The 11,828-nt window shown below is 41.6% G+C and overlaps 1 protein-coding gene across 2 annotated transcripts; it reads left to right on the forward strand.

Moving 5' to 3' along the window:
- Positions 1-513: 513 nt before the first annotated feature.
- LOC106607446 (cyclic AMP-dependent transcription factor ATF-4) lies at positions 514-3,548 on the forward strand. 2 transcript variants are annotated; one of them, XM_014204400.2, is made up of 3 exons: positions 514-713; positions 1,502-1,912; positions 2,226-3,548. In XM_014204400.2, the coding sequence occupies exons 2-3, from the start codon at positions 1,618-1,620 to the stop codon at positions 3,164-3,166; spliced, it is 1,236 nt and encodes a 411-aa protein (XP_014059875.1). In that variant the 5' UTR covers positions 514-713; positions 1,502-1,617; the 3' UTR covers positions 3,167-3,548. The 2 variants fall into 2 exon arrangements, with proteins under 2 accessions (XP_014059875.1, XP_045576603.1); XM_045720647.1 differs by having other exon boundaries at positions 2,229-3,548.
- The last annotated feature ends 8,280 nt before the right edge of the window (positions 3,549-11,828 follow it).

Below are 11,828 nucleotides of genomic sequence, written 5' to 3' on the forward strand. Positions count from 1 at the left end.
GGGTTTATGACTTTGTGGCTATAGAAGCTAGTGAGGACCTGTGGAAGAGTTTCCTAGGTCTGCATCAGCGATGTATATAAACCCTTAATTGCATATGTATTGGCCATTTAGAGGCTTTGAAGCCACTGGTCGGACATATTGGCTCTCCCCAGTAGGCGCAGTCCTCCAAAGGAATGAATGGAATTATATTTCATTTAAATGTTTCAAGGACAAAATTACATGTATTTAAGTATTTGTTGCGGTAGTGGGGACAGTAACATCAATAACCTCAAAGAATCTGACTGAGGAAAGTGTTATGTATTTTTTCACTTTATATATTTATCTCACATAATATAATTTCAAAGTATGCATTAAGGTGTCTGTAATAGTATAAACGTGACAAAAAATGAATGTAGACATTAATAAATGCTTTTCTATAACTTCCTAAATATGTTTTACAATAGGGGGGGCAAGATGGAAGCACGGTGGCTTCAACACAAAGCCTCCCAAATGTAATCTAGTGTGTATATATACATCATTGGTCTTTTTGCAAGTTGTATATTACGCTGCGCCCTCAGCATGCGCCATTTACAACCAGCACCCAACAACATCCAAGTGACACCGCTTTCTTGGGCGAAATGGCAGTTTAACGGCTCGCGGCGGTCCTAGCAGCAGCAAATCCAACAGTGCATCAATCCTGTGCACTGCTTCAACTTCACATTTGTCAAAATGACGTAAGTATATATTTGTAGGCAAGTGGCTAGCTAACGTGAATCTGTGACAGGTCAATGACGACAATGAGCTCTAACCTCAATTTGTGAAACTATTAACCTGCTTATGTTGTGTAGCGAAGTATTTTTACAAATGCATATAGTATATCTTGCCATTCGCCAGACAAATCCTTGGAATGACATTGGATACAGACATCACGAGTCAGATCAGAGAATGTTACATTGTATCTCTTTCGGGCAAAATGGTCAGTGAGCTGTTAACACATTGTCACCAAATTGGTATATATATATATATAAAAAAAAATGGGTGAACGATTTTATTCCAGGAATGCCAACGTGGAACAAAATGGTTCGTGTTCTTTTTCGAACAAAATGGCGATATAATAAGTGTTTATTAAGGCGGGAGGGTGAACACAAGCGTGGCTGTTAGGGAGGCAGAAGCAGCCAGCTCATTCACACTTCCGTCACAGATAGAACAATGTTTAGTTATACAAATCTTTGCTTCCATTCTCACAATGGTTGCTGTGGAAACTGACTGACCTCATTTGGCGCAGTGTTGTGCACACAACGCATTACAGATATAAACATAAGTTCAGACTTACATATTTTTGCCACCCAATTAAAAATGTGCGCAGACAAATATTACATTACTCAATCACAACATAACGACTGACCATGACATAATATAGAATCAACATAAAGGAGAAAAAGCATTTTCTTTAGCCTACATTATGAGCTACGGTTTACATTATTACATGAACTCACCATGTCTTCTCCTATCTCTTTCCCAGGTCCCTTGTGGAAACCCTTAGCACTGCTGTAGTTGACAGCATAAAAGAAACGCTCGACCTCTTACTGCAGTACCTACCGTCTCAGATCCTAGTGACTGTACTACAACAACAGAGCTATGACCATGATGAGATCACAGTTTGGCCTGGACGATATGGAGGCCCTACTCAAGGGGCCTTCCTCTCTCATGGCTGACCCCATGGGGTCGCTGCTCCACCATGAAGTTACCTTGCTAGAGGGGGGGGCTTCACCCCTCTCGTCATCTTCTCCAATTCTCCTTCTTTCCCCTCCTCCCTCTCTGCCTTCGCTGCTCCTCCAGGAAGAGAAGACTGAGGCAGACTTGCTGTCCTTCCCTTGGCTATCTGCTGATGAGCTAGGCCACACCCATCACATTGGTGCAGATAATGGGAAAGGTGAGGACCATCACATCCTAAGTCCTCCACACGTATGTTCATACTGGTCGACAATGTGTCGAAATCCATAGCAATTTATATTTTATTCCCATGATCTGTTTTTTTGCAGTATAGAAAAGGTAATAGGTTTTCAAATCCAATTTTATGTCACATGTGCCGAATACAACAGATGTAGACCTTACAGTGAAATGCTTTTATCACAAATATAAAAACTTAGACTTCCACTTTGACATTTATGATCACCACTTGTAATGCGAATATTTGTATTTTCATATTACTTTAGCTATTAACCCGCTTTCTTTATCCTCCACAGAAGACGCCTTTTCTGGCATGGACTGGATGGCTAAGAGGGTCGACCTGAGTGAGTTTGACCTGGACTCCCTTATATGTTCCTGCAGCCCAGACGGTTCCCCCAGCTCCCATGAAGACCTCATTACTTCCTTTGAGTGTCCTATGGTGCTGGACTCACTCCCCCTCCCTACTCCCACGGATCTCCCCATCACCACAGATCCACTCCTCCCCCCGACCATCTCACAGCCCCAGGAAGACCCTCAGGAGGAGGTCCATTCACCTCCTCCCTGCGTCCCCGATGCCCAGGAGGAGCTGGTGATCAAATTGGAGCCCCAGTCCCCAGCCCCCTCTCTTCCTCCATCTCCCACCTTCACCTTAGAGCTGGGCAGTGAGGTGGATGCCTCGGCGAGTGTCAGCGAGAAGCTGCTTCACCTGGAGGTTCCCCAGCCAGTCCCCAGCATCGTGCTGTCTCTCTCCCCGACCCGCATCGTTGTCCTCCTGGCCCCTAAATCCGAGGTTGGTGTGACAACCACCACTGTCACCATCCCAGAGATCCTCTCCTCTGACAGTGACAGCAGCTTAAGCTCCTCCGGTCAGCTCAACTGGCCCTCCATCACCACAACTCAGTCAAGGTTCCAAAACAGGAGAAAACCGTACCCAACAACCCCTAAGTCTAGACCACAACATCCAGACCAGCCATCTCCCACCACCACATCCACTGGAGGACCCCCGAAGGAGAAGAAGCTCAAGAAAATGGCGCAGAACAAGACGGCGGCCACACGCTACCGCCAGAAGAAGAAGACTGAGCAGGAGGCCCTGAGCGCGGAGTGCGACAAGCTGGAGCAAAGAAACCACAAGCTGGCGGAGAAAGCAGACTCCATCGCCAATGGGATCCAGTATCTCAAGGAACTCATGGAGGAGGTGTGGCAAGCGAAGAGCAAGAAGGGACTCAGTGACCTCTAACCCTAGTGTAACCCACCAAGTATCCTACTATCTATAATGCTTTTTAAATGCATGTATTGAGACTCCCAAAGCCCAAGTTCTATTGACCTTCCTGCCTGTCTCCTCCTTTGAGTTTAAAGAGACTGTTCTTGTAGCTTGAGTTTCACGTAGTCCCTGATCTCTTGTATGAAAACCTTAAGTATTTTCTTAACAGTATATTGACTTGTGTAATTAGTCTGATCTTCTGTAGTATTTGTCATTGCTTATTCTTATCAAGACATGTCTATCTGTAGAAGCATGTAGTCTTAAATAGGTTTTGAATCCTATTATTCATGTATTTTTACTGTAGTCTGAATTGTATCTAATTGTAAATCTTTCATTATCTATTAAAAAGTAAGATCCATTTGGTTTTGTGTAATTCATTTAGCAAACTCTGGGAGTATACAGTATGATCATAATACAGTCGTGGCCAAAAGTTTTGAGAATGACACAAATATAAATGTTCAAAGTCTGCTGCCTCAGTTTGTATGATGGCAATTTGCATATACTCCAGAATGTTATGAAGAGTGAGCAGATGAATTGCAAAGTCCCTCTTTGCCATGCAAATTAACTGAATCCCCCAAAAACATTTCCACTGCATTTCAGTCCTGCCACAAAAGGTCCAGCTGACATGTCAGTGATTCTCTCGTTAACACAGGTGTGAGTGTTGACGATGACAAGGCTGGAGATCACTGTCATGCTGATTGAGTTCGAATAACAGACTGGAAGCTTCAAAAGGAAGGTGGTGCTTAGATTCATTGTTCTTCCTCTGTCAACCATGGTTACCTACATTCACATTTTAGTCATTTAGCAGATGCTCTTATCCAGAGCAACTTACAGTAGTGAATAAATACATTTCATACATTTCTTTTTTTCCATACTTTCCATACTGGTCCCCCATGGGAATCGAACCCACAACCCTGGCGTTGCAAACACCATGCTCTGCCAACTGAGCCACACGGGACCTGCAAGGAAACATGTGCCGTCATCATTGCTTTGCACAAAAAGGGCTTCACAGGCAAGGATATTGCTGCCAGTAAGATTGCACCTAAATCAACCATTTATCGGATCATCAAGAACTTCAAGGAGAGTGGTTCAATTATTGTGAAGAAGGCTTCAGGGTGCCCAAGAAAGTCCAGCAAGTGCCAGGACTGTCTCCTAAAGTTCATTCAGCTATGGGATCGGGGCACCACCAGTACAGAGCTTGCTCAGGAATGGCAGCAGGCAGGTGTGAGTGCATCTACACGCACAGTGAGGCGAAGACTTTTGGAGGATGGCCTGGTGTCAAGAAGGGCAGCAAAGAAGCCACATCTCTCCAGGAAAAACATCAGGGACAGAGTAATATTCTGCAAAAGGTACAGGGATGGGACTACTGGGGTAAAGTCATTTTCTCTGATGAATCCCCTTTCCGATTGTTTGGGGCATCTGGAAAAAAGCTTGTCCGGAGAAGACAAGGTGATCGCTACCATCAGTCCTGTGTCATGCCAACAGTAAAGCATCCTGAGACCATTCATGTGTGGGGTTGCTTCTCAGCCAAGGGAGTGGGCTTACTCACAATTTTGCCTAAGAACACAGCCGTAAATAAAGAATGGTACTAATACATCCTCCGAGAGCAACTTCTCCCAACCATCCAGCAACAGTTTGGTGACAAACAATGCCTTTTCCAGCATGTTGGAGCACCTTGCCATAAGGCAAAAGTGATAACTAAGTGGCTCAGGGAACAAAACATTGATATTTTGGGTCCATGGCCAGGAAACTCCCCAGACCTTAATCCCATTGAGAACTTGTGGTCAATCCTCAAGAGGCGTGTGGACAAACAAAAACCCACAAATTCTGACAAACTCCAAGCATTGATTATGCAAGAATGGGCTACCATCAGTCAGGATGTGGCCCAGAAGTTAATTGACAGCATGCCAGGGCGGATTGCAGAGGTCTTGGGAAAAGAAGGGTCAACACTGCAAATATTGATTCTTTGCATCAACTTCATGTAATTGTCAATAAAAGCCTTTGACACTTATGAAACGCTTGTAATTATACTTCAGTATTCCATAGTAACATCTGACAAAATATCTAAAGACACTGAAGCAGCAAACTTTGTGTCATTCTCAAAATGTTTGGCAATGACTGTACAGTGAAGACAAAGTATATTATTGGGACCAATTTTGCCATTTTACTACATCTCAAATAAGTATTGAGATTTCCAAATAGTTATTTCAAAATAGGGTCCTCAGCCTCATTTAGCTAATACCGGTGTGAATGTGTTCAGAAGTGTGGAGGCCAGTTGTTTGAATATAGCCCAGATTTGACCTGCTCCAGTGCCCTGAGCCATACGAAAACCGGTTCCATGGAGGAACATTATCAGTATGTTCTGGCTCAACATAAATCCATTTACCCAGATAAGGGTCAGGTTTAACAATTGCACCATATCCCCTATATAGTTAATTTACTTCATTTCAGTTCATTGTGGGATACTACAGGAACCGGGATACATCCATGTTCCAACTAATTTAATATTTTCTGATCATCCTGTGTTGGACACAGTTTAAAGCTACCTCACTGACCTGCTCTCTACAGTATATTGTGTGTGATAGACAGAGACAGTGTGTTTGTGTGCTGACCTAGCACTGCTTAAATAATGGAGGTTGACCACAATGACACTGCCCTGTATTCAACCTAAAACTGGGACTAGGGTTCTCGCACACTTTTTTTGCTTTGGGGCTTTTGTCCAGATAGAGAATTTCCCCCTGGCTATTTGGGATTGTGCCAAACCTTAAGTGGTGATGAGGCACAATGCATGGCTCTCTGAAACCATTCACAAGCTCCCTAAAGATGCTGTGTATTCAGTGAGAAGCACAAGCAGTTGTGTAGGACAATTAAACCTAATTTACCACAACTTATGCTAACTCTTGATGTTACAACTGGTCTGTCTGATAGCTAACTTTTAATTCCAACCCTTATGTTGCATAATTTAATAATGGATAATAACCCTCACCGCAAAGCAGGAAGTCTCCTGGCTCCAGGAGTGTCATGTGATTGTCTTTCTTGGGAATCTCATGCGAAATCCATCGTGGACATGTTACTGACCAATCTTGGCCAATCCGTTCTTGACCCTTGACTGAGACAGTAGGCTTTAACAAGCTGTGGGTTCTGTTGATTCCTCAGTTGCGGTTGGTGTCAGCAACACTTGAAGTTTATGTTCAGTTCACAGACATCTTTTAAATATGGGAAGACATGCAACATATAGACCAACAAAATATATTTGGATGGTATTTGAAAGGTATTGCAAAAAACAATGAATGTTTGTTAAACACAGTTCAGTGGAATAAGCTCTTCATTTGTTTTTTCTTCTAAGTTTTCCTTATTTAACACTGTGAAGGATAGAAAAGTAAAGTATTTCCTTGATTAGCCCCTTGGATCCCTGTTATAATTTTTTTTAATTAGATTGAATAGGAATGGTCTTAAAACTGTCCCTTAAGGCGCTCTTGTGTTTATGTTGCTTAACTGCAATGTAATAAGGGATGTTGTGTGACAGCATTGCTGTGTATTACTGGAATGCAACATTCTTTTTTTTATATGGCACTCTGGACACTTCTATTGCTTTACTGACTGTTTCATCTAATAGTATATTGCAGTACACATACTCAAAAAACTTGCACATTCATATTTAAATGTTCAATTGCACTCAATGAAATTTGTGGGAACAACATGTATACCTATATTGAATCATTTTATACTGTAGGCCTAAAAGTAGCCAACAAGTACTCAGCATATGTGGGAACTCCTTTGAGACTCTTGGAAAAGTATTCCAAATGAAGCTGGTTGAGAGAATGCCAAGAGTGTACAAAGCTGTCATCAAGGCAAAGGGTGGCTACTTTAAAGAATCTCAAATAACATGCATTTTTATTTTGTAACGATTGTCGTCTGGAAAGGACCAAAACGCAGCGGGTTGTATACTCATCTTCTTTTAATAGGAGAAAGAAGGAAAACCAAACAAACACATATACAAAAATGATGAATGACGAAATACAGTCTTGTCAGGCATAGACAGCTAAACAAGCACAACCTCCCACAAATCACAAACACACCCTAATATATAGGACTCTCAATCAAAGGCAACTAGACAACCCCTGCCTCCAATTGAGAGTCCACACCCCAATTAACTAAACATAGAAACAGACTAACTAGAAATAACATAGAAATAGAGTAACATAGAGCAGTGACCAAAAAACCCGGAAATAATAAATCAAACACCCTACTACATAAACCATCACCCCGAAACACATAAACAAAATACCCTCTGCCACGTCCTGACCAAACTACAATAGCAAATAATATTTATACTGGTCAGGACGTGACAGATTTGTTTAACACTTTTGGTTACTACATGATTCCATATGTGTTATTTCATAGTTTTGATGTCTTCACTGTAATTCAACAATGTAGAAAAACCCTTGAATGAGTAGGTGTGTCCAATCTTTTGACTGGGACTAATATATATTGTGGCAAACCTCTTCAAAGTTAGGAGCGTTTGTCACAAATTAAGTGGGAAACTGTCACCAAAGTCAGCCTAGAATGAAAGTTCTTTCGAACATGACAGTACCTGTGTGTTTGTTTCGCTGTCCTGGTCCACCCAGGCCGCAGGTAAGGTCAAGGATAGCAGGGTTCGGTACACAAATCTGGTTCTCGGTAGGTCCAGGTCTAAACGCCAACAGGTAAGTCCAAAACAGTCCAGCTCGTACACGGTAAATCCAGCCAATGTAGATTGTCTCTTTCTCTATGGTTCATAGATCCTTCCCGCCCTCTCTCTCTCTTCCTGGTTTTTCTTGACTTTTTATCAGTGGGTCGGCTCCACTTCTGAGGGTTCCCCTTGCTTCTGGGAATTGTAGTTTTGGCAGTCGGACATTTTGTGATCTGTAGTTCTGATCGGGGTGGACATTTTAGTGATCGGGCAGAGCCCGTTTATTAGTTCTGCCCTCACATATCTGCCATTTATCACTCGACCCCCTTCTTTGCCACATATATATATATATATATATATATATATATATATATATATATATATATATATATATACAGTTGAAGTTGGAAGTTTACATACACTTTGGTTGTAGTCATTATAACTTGTTTTACTACCACTCCACAAATTTCTTGTTAACAAACTATAGTTTTGGCAAGTCGGTTAGGACATCTACTTTGTGCATGACACAAGTAATTTTTACAACAATTTTTTACAGACAGATTATTTCACTTATAATTCACTGTATCACAATTCCAGCGGGTCAGAAGTTCACATACACTAAGTTGACTGGGCCTTTAAACAGCTTGGAAAATTCCAGAAAATTATGTCATGGCTTTAGAAGCTTCTGATAGGCTAATTGACATCATTTTTGTCAATTGGAGGTGTACCTGTGGATGTATTTCAAGGCCTACCTTGAAACTGAGTGCCTCTTTGATGGACATCATGGGAAAATCAAAAGAAATCAGCCAAGACCTCAGATTTTTTTTTTTAGACCTCTACAAGTCTGGTTCATCCTTGGGAGCGATTTCCAAACACCTGAAGGTACCACGTTCATCTGTACAAACAATAGTACGCAAGTATAAACACCATGGGACCATGCAGCTGTCATACCGCTCAGGAAGGAGACGCGTTCTGTCTCCTAGAGATGAACATACTTTGATGCAAAAAGTGCAAATCAATCCCAGAACAACAGCAAAGGACCTTGTTAAGGTGCTGGAGGAAACAGGTACAAAAGTATCTATATCCACAGTAAAACGAGTCCTATATCGACATAACCTGAAAGACCGCTCAGCAAGGAAGAAGCCACTCCTCCAAAACCGCCATAAAAAAGCCAGACTATGGTTTGCAACTGCACATGGAGACAAAGATTGTACTTTTTGGAGAAATGTCCTCTGGTCTGATGAAACAAAAAGAGAACTGTTTGGCCATAATGACCATCGTTATGTTTGGAGAAAAAAGGGGGAGGCTTGCAAGCAGAAGAACACCATCCCAACTGTGAAGCACGGTGGTGGCAATATCATGTTGTGGGGGTGCTTTGCTGCAGGTGGGACTGGTGCACTTCACAAAATAGATAGAAAATTATGTGGATATATTGAAGCAACATCTCAAGACATCAGTCAGGAAGTTAAAGCTTGGTCGCAAATGGGTCTTCCAAATGGACAATGACCCGAAGCATACTTCCAAAGTTGTGGCAAAATGGCTGAACTGACCTAAGACAGGGAATTTTTACTAGGATTTAATATCAGGAATTGTGAAAAGTTTAAATGTATTTGGAGTTTAAATGTATTTGGCTAAGGTGTATGTAATCTTCCGACTTCAACTGTATATAAATAAAATGTATTTCCTGAGATTTCTTATGTAATACCCTTGTTTGAACTAGGTATTGAGTTTATTCTTGTTAAAACCAAGTATTGAGTTTATTTGTTATAATTAATTGCCATTATATTTAAAAGATGATTGAATTGCTCCTAAACTGTAATGTTGTTAATGCATTATGCTTGTTGAATAAATATTTATTTAATGTATAAGTGAATAGTTTGGTTTACTTTGAAGTTTAAGTTTTGACCAATAAGGTTGCTTGTTAAGCTGTGGCCAATGGGAGTTGACCTGGTTAACGGGAGGCCTGGGAAAAAAGGGAGGGAAAAGAGACGTTGATAAAATAATTGACGTTTTACATTAGGACCGTTGGTGAAGAAAAATTATAAAAGAAAGCGACAAAACTAGAACAAAACCCATACCTACTAAGACATGAAGGGAAATACCAATTTTATTTGATAAAAGAGTCCTTATAATTTTGTTAGGACTTAGTAAAGACTGAAGCTACGTCTCATCGTGGAGGTATTTGCCAGCCTTGAGGTTAGCCTAGCATCGTGTGACACCGGGAGATAATTGCTTGGGAAGCTTAACTAGTTCATGTTCCCATGGGATATCGGTTACGGCTAAGGAGTACTGTCTGCATGGGTAGCTGTGCTTGCCTTGGACTTTGTGAGGAAACCTGCATGGAACTGCCATACTTCGCTGAGGGAATATCTACTAAGTAGTGAGTAACCACAACATGAGGTGCTTCTGGATATTGTTGGGTGTCATTTTCTTTTTAGCTCCAACACGTGCCAACTGTTTATTTAAGCAAACTTGAAATAATTTAGACACGGGTTGTGCACGACTCATTGGGGTTTATATATTTTTATTTCCTTCGATGTTGTGTCTGAAAATGTATTAATACACATATTGAACCTTATGTATGTTGCCTTGGTGGAGTCATTGATTGTTTCAATTTAATTTAATGCATGGGATAGTTTATCCTGATTCAATAACAGAAACCTATAATCATTTCATCTGAAGTTAATACCCTATTGTCATAACCCTAGATAGTTTACAATAGGAATTCTTATTGGAGATGTCCTTCTCACCTAACATCCCATACTGTTGAGATACTCTACATAAGTTTAATATTGTGAGAGTCATATTCGAGCCTGGTGAGAGGGTTACACTTATATCTCCTAAATATAGGACAAACACTTCAAAACCTTGTTTCTTATGATACATTTTTTTTACTGTATTTCTTGCCGTTTATGAATGTGTTATTCAGTGTTTCTCTGGGCTATAGTAGTAAAGGACAAGTTCTATATTTTATAAACAAAAAATGTATATATTTTTTACCTAAAAGGGTCTTAATATTCTAAATGAAATAGCTAAACCGTCCATAGAGGCACCTATAAAATAGGTGCCTCTATTTGAGTAATTACGGTTGTCATGTGAATTGTATATGCTTTCCAATTGGTCTGTTTGAATGAATTGTTCGAGTGTTCTGATTGGTGGCAGAAGTGGCTCAGCAGAAAGCACCCCCACCTGTTCCTACAAAATTGTGGTTTATTTCCTGGAGTGGCAGAAGGGAAAGAGTTGTTGCTGTTTCACACTAGACCGAGGGTAACTTGCTAACGGCCATCACGGAGGACATCTTCTATATAGTCTCTGTGTTAGCTGTAAGCATCTGGAGTACACTTGTTTGGCTGTGTAGACTTGCAGGCAGCCAGCCAGTGAGGTTATTCTTGTGTTTTGTATGTATTGCTACATTTAAGGGGCTTACCTATTTATTGCATGTGCACTTTAGTCTGAAGACCTTTTGATATTTAATCCTTATTGAATACAGGGTGTGCTTTGCTGTGTTTTACACTATGATCTGGTTTGTGTTGTTTTCCACCAGTTTGCTGTGCATACCAGCCGTGGTTGTCCTTAACCAGCTCCTCTGCCTTCTCCCGCAGCTCCTGAACCTGTGTCTTCACTGTATTGTCATCCCTACTCTGCTGTGTGTTATGATCCAGGCCATGGTATATGTTACCACACCTCTCCACCAGCCACTGAAGGGGCTCCCCAGCTGTGCTGAACTCATCCACAAATGTTCCTTCTGGTAGCTTGTCAACCCCAGTGAAGAGCACCATGGTGGACCTCCAGGCCCATCCTCCTAGATGACCCATCTGCTTCTCTGCAGCCTTCCTGTGGCCCTCTGAATGGCTGTGACACGGAGACCCCCAAAAGAAGTGTGTGGGGCCCTGGGGGGCAGAGTGTGGCACTGACACACAGTCCCTCCTCGCTCGCCTGCTCTGGTGGTGGGGCCCCGGTGGCATT

Source organism: Salmo salar, chromosome ssa06, assembly GCF_905237065.1.
Source record: "Salmo salar chromosome ssa06, Ssal_v3.1, whole genome shotgun sequence".
Lineage (NCBI taxonomy): Eukaryota > Metazoa > Chordata > Actinopteri > Salmoniformes > Salmonidae > Salmo > Salmo salar.